This window comes from Hypomesus transpacificus, chromosome 1 (genome assembly GCF_021917145.1).
Source record: "Hypomesus transpacificus isolate Combined female chromosome 1, fHypTra1, whole genome shotgun sequence".
Lineage (NCBI taxonomy): Eukaryota > Metazoa > Chordata > Actinopteri > Osmeriformes > Osmeridae > Hypomesus > Hypomesus transpacificus.
Genome location: NC_061060.1, coordinates 10535197 through 10548830, shown reverse-complemented (window position 1 = coordinate 10548830; position 13634 = coordinate 10535197). Strand labels below are relative to the sequence as shown.

The 13634-nt window shown below is 49.5% G+C and overlaps 1 protein-coding gene across 6 annotated transcripts in view; it reads left to right on the top strand.

The window, feature by feature from the left end:
• Positions 1-1316: 1316 nt before the first annotated feature.
• LOC124464866 overlaps positions 1317-13634 on the top strand; it is a 33150-nt gene continuing 20832 nt past the window's right edge. The window contains exons 1-5 of one of the 6 annotated variants that reach the window (XM_047016954.1): positions 1317-1757; positions 3003-4922; positions 6035-6346; positions 6995-7121; positions 7487-7587. In XM_047016954.1, coding sequence (XP_046872910.1) covers positions 3117-4922; positions 6035-6346; positions 6995-7121; positions 7487-7587 — 2346 coding nt within the window. In that variant the 5' untranslated portion in view covers positions 1317-1757; positions 3003-3116. The remainder of the gene's footprint in view (positions 1758-3002; positions 4923-6034; positions 6347-6994; positions 7122-7486; positions 7588-13634) is intronic. The other 5 variants (XM_047016795.1, XM_047016971.1, XM_047016878.1 and 2 more) reach the window with 5 other exon arrangements.

Sequence of the window (13634 nt, the reverse complement as noted above, 5' to 3'; positions counted from 1 at the left end):
AATTACAACAGCCAGTGTAAGCTCTGATACTATTTGTCTTCTGTAATCTTTTTCAAATTCACCAGTAGGGACTTGTCACAGGAAGGAGAGGAAGAAGTCAATTGTTCTGAAATGAGTGACATCATTTCAGAATATTCCCCACAAATAGTGATCAAAACAACCCATGGTATAATGCAGGTTTATTCAGGGTAATGTGCTAGCGATAGAAGCCTATTGTGACAAGGTTACGGTAGAAATCATGTTATTTTAGAGTGTATATCCAGTTCAATTTTCTTTCAACTGAATGGAATTCAAAAAAACGCATGTTGATGTTGGCACAGCCTCAGTCGGAGAATGCTGTCGACCTCGCTCTCCAGCACATTCATCTGGAGTGTCTGTGTTTGGACTGGTATGAGCTGAGCTCGGTGGGTCAGGATGTCTTTAGTGACGGGAGGGGACGGCAGGAAAACAGGCCAGGCCATTGAGGAAGTGAGTAACCAAGGGTGAGAGTAGCAGAGAGGGTAGGGAAGGAGAGGAGAAAGGCAAAACTGAACATTAACCCAAGAATTTTAAATTAAATATTCGCCATAATTCATTGAGCTATACCACCCTATGGAGATTGACAGACACCCAACCCACAGCCCATAGCAGTATGGTCCCAAGTCAGAGTCCCTCATAGTAAACATCTTATCTGTCCACCCACAGAGATCATCCAACCACTCCACAGCAGAGGATGCGTGTGAACGAGAGGTCACCTGGAGATGGAGAGATGGAGCCGTACGTCACATGGCTGTCCCTGTGAGTTATGGAGGAAACGCCGTCCACAAATCACACTGTGTCGCTGCAGATAGGAGTGCCTGCAGGACTCCTCCACACAGCCGGGCTGTGGTCTCCGAGCACCCCTCCACAGGCTGCGAGGGAAGCGTGGACACACTGATGTATTTACATACATTCAGACGGGTTTCCTGGCATTGTCAGTCTGAGAGCGTTGATGTCAGATCCACTCCTTCCTGTGTAAGAAGGGAGAACGCCATGCGATGACAATGGGCTCAAAACAGGACAAAGAGGAAATGTTTAAATTTAGGCCTCTCTGACCATCTCCTCTTTCACAGCTATGGACTCTGAAGCTGTTTAGTTTTTGTGAATTCCTCTGGTTTCCCCTCTGCGCTCCCTCTTCCATTGTGTCCTTTCAATGGAAGGATTTTCACATTGAAGCAAATCCTGAGAGAGGTTAGGCTATTGAGACCACAGTTCACTCAATCCCTTCTGTACTCCTGGGACAGTCTAAAAACGGACTTAATATAAAAACTTTGAATTGACCTTTATACTTTATTAGAAACCTGCACGTTTTGAATGGAAGCTGCCAATAACCTTTAGAGAAAAGTAATTTGCATGTGTGTGTTTGTGTGTGTATGAGTCCGTGCGTGTGTACGTTCAGACTGTGCCCGTGTGTGTGTGTGTGTGTTTGCTCTGGCTGCGCTCCGTCTGCGTGCGAGCTTTTATCACATAGCTGAGTGTCGGCGTCTGCGCGAGCTCACAGGGCAAGAGTTCATCAGTCCAGTTCGAAGAAAAAAATCTTGGACATTTTCTGGGTTCGAAAAGGAATTCTTACTTAGTTCAGAGACGAAGCCAGCGTGATAAAGGGCAAGCCTGTGAAGCCACCGCATAATTTCAGCATTACTCATGGATATCAAAAGTTTACCCGACGGAATAACGTCAGGACACGTTCTGTGAACTTTTATTAACTTTCACGAATACGTTCTAATCATAATCTTTAGGTAAGTGAATACCAATCGTCGTACCTTTCACAAAGTAATTTAACTTACTTTAAGACACGGGAAGTTAGGGGGCACTATTACTTGCCAGCATAACTTTTTTTGTGTGACAGACAGTAGAGACGATACCTTCTATTCCTATCAAAAGGCATTGCCCTGCAGTTAGTAAAGTACAAAGTAATTGTCACAATTAATTGTCCGTTCGTCGTTCAAACATGATAAATATCGCTTTGTGGATGGCAAATATATAATGAATTGAAGTTACCACACTTGTTTGTACAATCTATGAGTTATAACCGTACACATGTACTTGTTCAGATGGCACGAGGCCATTATTTATACAGCTACATGTCATAGGAAATAACAGTTGTGACAACATGTAGCCAAGCTGTGGCTGGATAAAATAGGTTAAAAGTGTTCCTCGCCTCAAGGTCAAACCGGAATTGTGTGGGAAATATGACAGCCTATCACCTGAGTCCTCTGAAGCATAGACCTAATACATAATTCAAAACTGTCTCTAGGGCTGAATGGCAGAAAGTCATTCACTGCAATATTCCAGAGAATGAGACAAATAACCATTGCATGGCATAGCCTACAGTGCCAACTACAAAGTATTTGACTGAAAACATCCTACTTTGAATCTTTAATTGCTCTTTTTAGTCCAGGTGACTCAATGTGTGTAGAACATCCTAAGAATAGAGCTCAGATAAGAATGTGGTCCTAAATATAATCTATATTGTGTGGCAATGTGACAGTTCAAATGAAGAGTAGACCAGGCTATCTTAATATCTCAGTGGAAGAAGACTGAGCTATGATGAAGTTCCTGCCCAGGCCCAAAAATACCCAGCCCACTCTGTACAGCTGTTTCCATGGTGACATAGGACCAGATTTTTTTTGAGGGAAGGGGGGTTATAATTACTCTGTCTGATATGGCCCGAGGGGGTGGGGTGGGGGGGCGGAGATTTGCTGTGCTGTATGGTGGGTGTTTAAATATGCTGACTCACATGCAAATGGGGGACGTTCAAATTTGGAGCTCTGCATGAAGTGAAAACTTATTATCCACTGATATAAATTCATCCCACATCATCTCAGCTTAGCAGCCTTTCTCCTCAGTTATTCTTGTTAGGGTTGGAATGCATGTAGGCTTTTGTGGGACTGTCTAATGAGAACACAAATCTCAAACAGCCTAGACCTGCAATATAGTTGCATGATTTAGTTTGATCATTATATTTTGTATTTTTCCTCCAGGTGTTGGTGTGTGTGAGGGTGTGGGTGTGTGTGTGTGCGCCTGTGTGTGTGTATGAGAGAGAGACAGGATGACACTACTATCGGTTGATAGCTGACGCCCTAGGATGTGACAAGATGGAAAATTCAGTTAGCCCCGCCCCTGAGTGCAGCCAAGACCCAAACGGGTTCATCAACCGAGTGTTCAATGTGTCGCTGGACGTGGAGAATGAAACCAGTAGCGTGTGTATCCAGGAAGCCATGCCAGTCCTGGGGTCAAGCCTGGGGCTTGTGTCAGGGTCCGGCCCAGAGGAGGGACAGGACCCTGGGCAGGGAGAGACCCAGGGTCCCCCTCCCCAGAGCCCCAGCAAGGACCGACCTGAGGTGAGTCGCAGGCCCCGGGCCACGGGGGGCATCTGGAAGATCCTGACCCGTCGCAGAGCAACCTCGGAGCTGGATCGTAGGCCCCACTCCATGATCCTACCAGGGGAAGCCTCCATCCCCAAACTGTCGTTCGCCGACAAGGTCCGCTCCTTCAAGAAGCTCAAGTCGCCTGCTGTGTTCCGGGGCAAGACGGGTAAACTGTCCAGCGCCAAGTTTAGCAGCGTTGCCTTTGCGGATGAAGAGACTTTCTGCCGCGACCTGGGGGCTCCCCTGCAGCCCAGCAGGGGGACTCTCCGCCACCGCGCCAAGAGACACTCATACGCTGGACACACAGCTGATTTTGACTGTTCGTTCGAGGACATTGACTTGTCGCTTGGCCCAATTGACCCCCACCCCCAGTCTGCTCCTGCAGTCGGCGATGTCCCAGTGAGCCAAAATGGCTGTAAGACCTTAGAGAGGGTTTCCTACACCAAGAGAAGCCCCAACTGTAACAATTCGGCTGGGGTGGAGGAGGCAAGCTCGAAGGGGGGAAGTCCCAGGGTGCACTTGGGGGGCCGGAGGACCAGGGGCCCAGACGTGTGGAGCTATCTGAGGAGGATCTCCATCTTGGGAAAAGCCAACCCGGCCTACTCAGAAAGGAGCTTTGACTCAGAGCTCCACACCCTGGACAAGACCCTGGACTCAGAATACGGGTCAGTGGACTTCGAGTCAGTCCGAGACTTCCAGCCCACGGCCATGCCCAAGCACTCCGACAGCAAGGGCGGCCATTTTGGGGGCCTGTTCAAGTTCTTCAACAGTGTGGCCGAGACGGCCAGGAAGTGGAGGACGTCGTCCCGCTCCTTCTCTCCTCCAGAGGGGGGGGAGTGCACGCCGCTCGGCTCCCCCCGTACAGCGCAGCGCGCGGGGGACCACGTCCACAGCGTGTCCCTCACCCTCCGCCGGGAGGCACGGCTGGAGCCCCCACCCTCACCCACCCCCACGCCGTCCTCCCCCGTCACGCCTCACCCCCCTCGCACGCCACGCTTAAGCTCCTATAACGCCGTCGCACCCCCACCTGTGATTGATGGACGATCGCCGTTGGTGGTGCTTAAGGCCTGGAGGGTGTGCCCTGATTCGCAGAGTGTCAATGGCCTTCAGGGGGCCAGTATTGAAAATACTGACACGTGTACAGATAGACATACGGATAGACCGTCATCCAGACAGTCAGACAGACAGAGTAACCACAGGTCGACAATAACAGTAGAAAATCACATCCCTCTCCCCAGTTGTGAAAGAGAGGAGGAAGGAGAGAGTCAGACAAGTCGAGACCCCCTGGAGCATGTCTCTCCAGAGGGAGAGGGAGAAGGAGCAGGAGGGGGGGAAGAGAGAATCCGAGAAAAACAGAGAGGAGGAAAGGAGGAGAGAGGAGGAGAGGGACACTCAGGAAATGACCTGGATTCCAAGGATGTTGCACCTGCCTGTGATCAGACACAGGTTCCTAACGGCCAATCAGAGGAAGTGGAAGGAGAGAGCATACCCAATAGAGACCCTTCACCGGATTGCTTACAGGAAGTATTCAAAGTGAGTATGTACAGTATATGATGATGAAAGTGAAATATTCTAGCTTCATTAAAATGCATCATTTTGAAAAATAATTAATAGAGGACATTTGTTCCTTGTATAACACACCCATGCCTTTCATTGTCATTCTCATAAACAACCAGAATATCATGTAACTTCAGCCTATAATCAGCCATGTCTCATGTTTCATATTAATCATAACCATTATTTTGCTTTTCTGAAAACATCAGCAGCCATCTTAACCACACATCCTTCAGTGTGTATCCATTAGCAGACAGGCTTGTGTTTGAGGGAGTTAGTGCCCCCTCTGTTGGTCAGTAGAAGTACAGACGCCAGAGGCCACTCATCCCGTTCCTGGCCACAATACTTTGTCCTTCCCCCAGCCATGACCCCTAGCACACAACAGGAAACTGTCTCTCACTCCATGCTACCAGGGTGTGTATGTGCGCGTGTGTGTGTGTGTGTTTGAGGGTGCGAGAGACAACGAAAGAGTATTGGACTGTATGTGTGCATGTCTGTGTGTGAGAGAGAAAGAGAGTGTGTGTGCACACATGAGTGTGTGCGTGTATGTCTGTGTTTGTCAGTTGGTGGGGGGGGGCCCTGTCACACAGCCCCCCCTCCCTGCTCTTCGCCCTCATGGAGAGAGAGGGAGATTAGTCATTTTCCCTCCAGTCTCTCACATCAACAAGTTACAACACGTCAGCCTTTCCAAATCCCAATAACATTCTGCATTGACATTTCAATGTTGAGTTCTATGACCGGAGTCAGTTACACACACACTAGCACACACACACACACACACACACACCCAAAAGATTTTCTCAGGTGTGGACCATCGTCATTCAAATCAAGGGGATTTAGATAAATACTCATTAACATTAGTCAGGGAAAAGTGCCCCCCAGTTTCTCTCTCCACCAATCAGACGGTGTTAAAAGGCTGATCCTAGCTGTCTCCAGGGCGTCTGTGATGATCCCAGTAAACAACCGTTAGAGGTGTGGTGCGAGGGCGTGCTTTCTACCTACTGGAATGCCATACTGAGCACTGCACCTTGTGTATGGTATTATTTCAACATCCGCCCCCCTTCACACGCTCGGCGTCTGTGTGACTGTAGGTAGCTGGTGGTCCGAAAACCACCAACCTACCCCTGGCTCGCTCCAGCTCAGGAAAGAGCCCCGCCCCCCCCAAGCCCCCCTGCCCTCGCTCCCGCCCGCGGCCGGCCTCGGCCCTCCTGGACCTGCGCAGCCCCATCCCAGAGGGCCGGGTGTTTCCCCAGCATGCCGAGTGGGGCTCGCTGTGTCGGCGCAGACGCAGGCCCCATCCCAGCATGCATCTCTCCCCAGGGCTGAGGCGGGCGGTCGCTCGGCCCTGCTCGGTCATAGAAGCCGGCGTTACTATGGATACACGGTCCGCGCAGCGGCACAGAGTAAGATGTTAAACACAGACACACAAAACACGGTTTCCCTCAGAGCAGAGAGTTTGCCCAGCATTCATACCTGTACTGCACCTACACACATACAGCAATCTGCCTGCTCGCTCTCTCTTTTTGTTGTTCTTTCTCTCTTTCTCTCTTTCTCTTTCAGTCTCTCTCTCTGTCTCTCATTGTCTGTGCAGTAAGGAGCTCTGTTATCTCTCTGTTTCCCTCGCTCTCTTTCACTTTCTCTTTCAATCAATTTCTCTCTATTTTTACACTGTCTCTTTCAGGTCTTTCTCTCTCTCGCTCGCTCTGTCTGTCTCTCGCTCTCTCAGCCCAATTTTCTACCTCATCGCTCCCATGAGCTCTGTCTCTCATTGCCCTAACTCATCCTCAGTTCACATCACCTGGAGATAGGCTGACTGGAATGAATTATGTGTGTACACCACCCGTGCAGAGAAGACCTGTGTGTACGTGTATGTGTGTAAGTGTGTATGCCTCATGACCGGGTGTAAGTGGATTTGAAATTGTTTGTGTGTGCCTGTGTGTTTGCTTACATCTGTATGCGTGTGTGTTTATGGTTGGTGACATGCACCGCAGTTTGTTTGTATACTACTGCATGGGTGTGTGTGTGTGTCCTAACTGTCCAGTTCTTCCCAGGCTCTGTCTCGCCCCCCGGGGGTGTCCCCGTTAGAACCCCCCCTCAGGGTGTCCCTCCAGAGGTGCCGCTCTCTCCCCCTGCCCCCCAGCACCCTCACGGCCCTGGCCCTGCTCCTGCCACATACAGGTACTGGAGCTACAACCCTCTGCTCACACTAAACACACGGTCACACTCTGTCCTCTAGTCCCACTGAATCACACACGTCAGATATGGTCACACTCTGTCATGTAGGCACACTATGTCACACCGTTACTGTGTATTCTCACACTGTGTCATGAAGTCATACTGGCACACTTTGCCATAGAGTCACAATGTGTCACACTATGTCATACAGTATAGTCACAATGTATCCCACTGTCTTAGTGACTCTATGTCACACTGTGTCATGTAGCCACACAGTATTTCATGCTCCCATGTCGTCATACTATGTCACGCTATTTCATGTTGTCAGATACTGTAGTCACACAGCTGTGTGTGTGTGTGTGTGTCAGACATGGGTGAGTCATCGTCAGTGCGTTTGCGGACGGGAGACTCTGGTTCCTGCAGGAGGAGACTGTTGAGGCCTGGCTCGGAGCCTCTACAGGTCAACATAGTGAGTCAACACACACACACACACACACACTTTCTACCTCTAACCCTTAGTCTGCATCTATCTACAACATATCAACTTTCCAACACACATGTACACATGCTGCAGACACACACACGACGTGCTTAAACACACACATATGACGTGCTTAAACACACACACATGACGTGCTTAAACACACACTGAGACTCACCTGTACGTGTTCAGGTGAGTCCTGCTCACCTTGTTTACTGTTAGACCTTCACACTAACTAACAGTGACAGCTTTCACTTCTACTGGCTATTTTCTACTTTTAATGAGAGAACATTTGCCTGGGTATTGCGTTGGAAGGGAATCTGTTTTGGGACCAAAATCAACGATCTTTGAGAAAGTGCTTTGATGAGTAACGGGAGCCCCAGAGGGATTCCAACAGGAGGGAAGGACTTGGTTCTTTTCTCTTCTCAACTTTCTGCCATAGTTTAGCTGGAGGGTGAGGTCTCTCTGTCTCTCTCCCACTCTCTCTCTCTGTCTCTCTCCCCCTCTCTCTCTCTCCCCCCCCTCTCTCTCTCTCTCTCTCTCTCTCTCTCTCTCTCTCTCTCTCTCTCTCTCTCTCTCTCTCTCTCTCTCTCTCTCGCTCTGTCTCTTCCAGCTCTGCCATCCCAGTTAGAGCAATGTTTGTAAGGAGCTCCCCACGTTGTTGCCATGACGCTCGGCAGTTCCTGTTTGTTGCTGTGCCTTCTATCTTTAGAGAGCCTTTTTAAGTGTGAGTTAAATGGAGAGGGTGTGTGGGTGAGAAAGAGAGGAGGTTGGGCGGGGATGGCTTTGTTGTATGTTCAATTGTGGTGTTGATTTGGCCCTATAGGGGCAAATAATAGGAACATGAAGAGTTTTGTGTGAGTGTGTTTGCATTTGTTGTGTATGCATGTGGGAATTTCTCTGTCTGTATGTGTGTGTATTTGTCTGCACGTGTGTGTAGCCCCTTACAGTAGCTCCTGTTGCTCTAGTGAGCTTGCTGATTCTGACAGGCCCTGTAGAGAACACAGAGGACGTTCCTACATCAAAGTCTCATACTCACATCTGATCCAGCTGGGAGTCGTCGTGCTCATACAGTATTACAGGACTTTGGGACTCGTTCTAACATGAGGAGATAAGGAACGCTACTAGGATCAGCTTCCATGGCTGGTGTGTGTGTGTGTGGATCCAGCCGAGAGGGTGTGTGTGTGTGTGTGTGCATGCATGTGTGTGTGTGTGTGTGTGTGTGGATGGCTGTGGTAGCGTACTCCTGCTACTGAAGCCCTGGGCCTGGAGAGTAAGGGAAGGGCAGGAGAGGGAGAGGGGAATGGGGGGGGAGGAACAAGTGAAAAAGAAGGAGAGAGGGGGGGGCAAGGGGGGTAGAGAGAGGGAGAGGAAGAGATGGAGAGAAACAGAGAGGATAGAGAGGTCTTCCTCACTGCAGTGGATTAACCACTAATGCTGACACATTTATTTTCCCTTTTCAATTCAATGGATTTCTCCTCCAGTCATTCCTGTGTGTCTCACTCTCATTTTCTGCGCTCTCCCCCTGTCCTCCTATCTAGCAGCTCTAATACATAATAGACTACAGGGCTGCTTTTGACAGAGAAGATGAGAGGCCAGTATGTTTCGGTAGCCAAAAACCTTTCTGTCAGCTTGTCACTATGTCTTTCTGGTATGCCTGCCTGCCTGCCTGCCTTCCTCTCTCCCTGTCTGCCTTTCTATCTTCCTTCCTTCCTGCCCCCCCCCCCATATATCTTCCTTCCTGCCTCCCTCTCTGCCTGCCTGTATGACTTTGTCCTTCCTCTCTCTCACTTTGCCGGCCTACCTGTGGCCTTAACCGGAATGGGTTTCTGCTCAGATAGTGTTTGAGATACTGTCTGAGAGTTTAGTTCAACGTGAGTTGGTCAGGGCTAATCACATTACGCAGCGCCTCTTCTTACGAACAGATGAGTCAGCAGCCCTGCAAGAGCAGGGCTCAGAGATGAGAGAGGACTCCTAGAAGTGGAACACACACACACACAGACATTCTGGATAGACACATAGCGGATACACACACACACGCACACACACACCCCTTGCATCTCTGCTCAGGCAAGATAATTTAATCACACAGTGCACAGCTGTGTAGGTGATGCCCACTTCGTGAACCCAGACGTCACATACTTATCCTAGCACACTTCGTACACTTCGTACACTTCTGCATGCTATCTTCACACACTTCCCATACACACTCTACATGCACTTGGCCATCAGAACAAGACGGACGGCTGGATCAACTGGGCTCTTGTAGGTGTCACACACACGCACACAGACACACCATACACACACGCGCGCGGACAACCTTCAAATGCATCGAAGGATTCCTCCGTTGTAAAGCGTGAGTCACTGCCCTGCCAATGGCATTGCTTCCAGCTGGCTGAGAGGCATAGCTGGTAGTATCTCTGTCTAACAGATTGTGTGTGAGCGGTCCATAACTCTCCATCTACCGGAAGCCTACGCTTCAGATTAGTGACAGAGAGAGACCGCAAGGATTTGTCTGAATGCGTGTGCTTCACTATAAAACCACTTCATGGAGAACTATGACTCTTAGCTTAGCAGCCCTCTCCTTTTGTGTCCCTGAAGTGAGGTGTATCTGGTGGGTTTCTGGGGCTTGGCCCTCCTCCATGACATCCTGTAGCCCGATGCTAACGGGAGGATGTTGTGGAGGATCTGGTGGGCTGGAATAAATGGTTGGACTTGGTGGATGTGAGCAGGTGGGTGCGTCAGATCTCACAGCGCTGTCTGTCTCTCAGGTGTGTGTGTGTGTGTGTGTGTGTGTGTGGAGGCTCAGGGCTTTTTCTCCTCTTATGTAACAGCTGAGAGGGTTTTCCTTTGAAAGATGTTTTCTGTTTTTTTCAGATGTCTGCTCGACTTGCTGAGACTAGAGGCTCACTGCAGTATGTTAATACTCTGACTCACTGGTGTATCCTGTTTTAACTCATTGTACAGTACTCGGTGTGCTATGCTGAATAGATGCGTGTGTGTGTTTGTGAGATAACTGCACATTGTGTTCCGTGGCCCATGGGCCACCTGGAGTCCGATCTACTACACACACACACACACACACACACACACCCACACACTCCCTGTCCTGTCACGGTGCCATCTATGCCACGGGAGTAGAGTATGTACTAGAGTAGTGTGTTGACCTACAAGTAGTGTCAGACCATCTAACTTGCTGCTGATGCAGCTTATAATAGCTTCCAGTCCACCAAGATGTCTCTTGAGGTTAGGACTTCTTTTGGGAGTGCAGACCTGGCACGAGGTCAACCGAGAAAGAGCATCGCACGACAACGCTCTGTTGCCCGGACAACAACCACCTAGTCTAAACAATACACAATCCCCAGGGCCCTCGGCCCCCCTGTGAAAGTGATCCAGCGCCGAAGCGTGCGTGCATGGGAGTGTCGTCCCCTGCCAAAGAGAAGCCCTCCCATGGGTCGACGTGTGTGAGAGCCAGGGTGTACTTTTTGTGGCAGCTGCCAGGTCCTGTGTGTGTTATTTATCTGACCTCCCTGCTACTCCCCCTCCACCCCCCCCCTCCGCCTCCCCCCTCCGCCTCCCCCCTCTGCTCTGCATCACACCGTCACCCGGAGTTCTCTCCATCACGCGTTACGCAACCTCTCCCTCTCCATCTCTCCTCCTATCACTTCGTCTCTCTCTCTCTCTCTCTCTCTCTCTCTCTGTCTCTGACTCTCTCTCTCTCTCTGTCTCTCTCTCTCTCTCTCTCTCTCTCTGACTCTCTCTCTCATGCGTCAGACCTCCGTCCTCATTCTACCTCTACCCCCCACTCTCAGGTTTTCCTCCTCCTTTCTGTCCCTCACTCCGCGGGTCCATGCCGCTTGCCCCCCCTTCTGTCCACATCCCCCTCTCCTCCCTCCTTCCTCCCAGCGCATGTGAAGACACCTGCCAGCTGGGTCACACTGGTCAAGAGAGGGGGTCACGTGTGTGGCAGTGCATGAGGTACGAGGTGCATGTTCCACTGTATGTGCATCACAGGAAGCTCCTCAGCGAGCTGTTTCAGATGAAGCTCAGAGTCAGAATCTAGCACTGAAAGTTTGGCGTCTGAACCTGGGCCTCAGATGTTTGAACATTACGGTGCATTGAACTAGACTCTGAATGATTCTCCTCCCCCTTGCTGATACCATGCATGTGGCAGTCACTCTGCCCCCAAAATGGTTTTGTCTTACTGACAGACCATCAACTGACAGACCGTCAAAAACCATGTTGTTTTGTGAAACAGCTGACTGTATCACTAAAACAAATGCTGACATCTTTATCAGGATTCCAGGTGTTGGCACAATCCTATATCATCTTGCTGATGCTCTAAAAACTGACTGGACATCTATGCAGAAATCTAGAGAAATCAGCTCTGACTGGTTCTAACTGAAGTCGTTTCCCAAGACCAGAACCACAAGCCTTTTCTTCAGGGAGATCATAACTTTCCCCCCCACTCAGGAGAAAGCGGATTCAAAAATCCAGTTATTTAACTGAATTTAAATAGGAAATTATTTAGCTGTATAGGGGTATAAAGTTATAACGATGACAAGTCAGTTACAATATGTTTCTGCTGTTCTCGCATCGAGCCATTTTAGTTTTCTTTTGTTCAGTCCAATTTGATTCCTGTCTTCATAAAGACAAGTCATTCTTTCTCTTTCTTTCCCTATCTGTCTACATGGCAGATATATGGTTCTCCATTGTGTTGGCTCAGTGGGGTGCTTGGCTCTGAAACAGGCTCTCTGGGCCCAGCCATCTCCCTTCTCTCTCTCTCTCTCTTTTTATCTCTCTCTCTCTCTTCCACAATACCTCCACAAAAGAGCGAAGACCACTGATATTTCTGAAGACAGAATTCATTTTGGAGTGCGTCTGATGGGACTGGGGAGATTGAGCAGCTGTCTGACACAGGTGAAACGGAGTGAAGACGGCAGCGGAGCTCGCAAAGCTCTGGGGCTTTTGTTCTCCCTCCTCCGGCTCCCTCGCCTTATCGCCTTGTCTCACTGACTCTCACTACTGGGACAAAGGAGATAAGAGAAGGAGATGATGAATGAGTGTTGAGACTCAGCCTGGGACAGTCTCTATAGACTCCTGTCTGGTGTCCTACTCCACAGATTCCCCTCGGCGGATTCCCTTAATCTATGACCTTAATCTCCACATACTCTCTGTCTTGACCCACTGTGTCTAATCTGCTCTCTTCTCTCTCTTCCAGACTTCTCCTTTTTGTACATTTGTCGGGTCTCTCTGGTCAGTGCCACCTGGGCGTGTTTGGGGTCTTTCTGTTTCTGGTCTCTTTCCCTTGTATATCACTGGGATTTCTATTTGGTCACTTTTTGTCTTTGTGGTCTTTGGCATTTTGGTCTCTCTCCATAAATTTATCACTGAGCTCTCTGGTTACTTTTGCGAGAGCCATTCAGTGTCTTTAATACTATAGTTTCTCTCTGTTCTTCTTTAGTCTCTGGTCTCCCTGACCCACTAACTGACCCTCAGATCTCCCTGTTAAACGAACAACCAGCTGAAAGCGTGAACAATGGTGACCGGGTTGCGTTCAGGAAATGTCTGCCGTTTTATTTTTAGGCGTCACCGTGGCCAGGAGGCCCAGAAGGAAGCAGGAAGCCCAGCGTGGTTGTCGTGGAGACGGGAGGGGAACAAAATGGTCGGCCAGCTTGGAGGGGAAATGGGTGTGGCGGGCTCTCCCTCCCCATTAGCCAGGCATGCGCCGCAAATAGACCCGCTCCCTAACAAGCAGCCTGTTAGATATGCAAAGTTGTCTCCAGGAGAGAAACGACTGTACTTCTGAGGATGAGTTGGAGAATGGCTGCCGGCCAGGCCACACTTGGAATCAATGACTGACCTCCAGGTTAAATCCACAGCTGGAGATGAAGGTCATAAACTGAGGTCTACTTATAAAGCGATAGACAATAAGCCTGTAGACACACTGGCTTCAGCTAACAATAGACCTTTAATTTTAGCCAACAGGAGACTTTGCTGAAAAGTCTGCCAGGTAATTTCCTAGTTATTTTAGG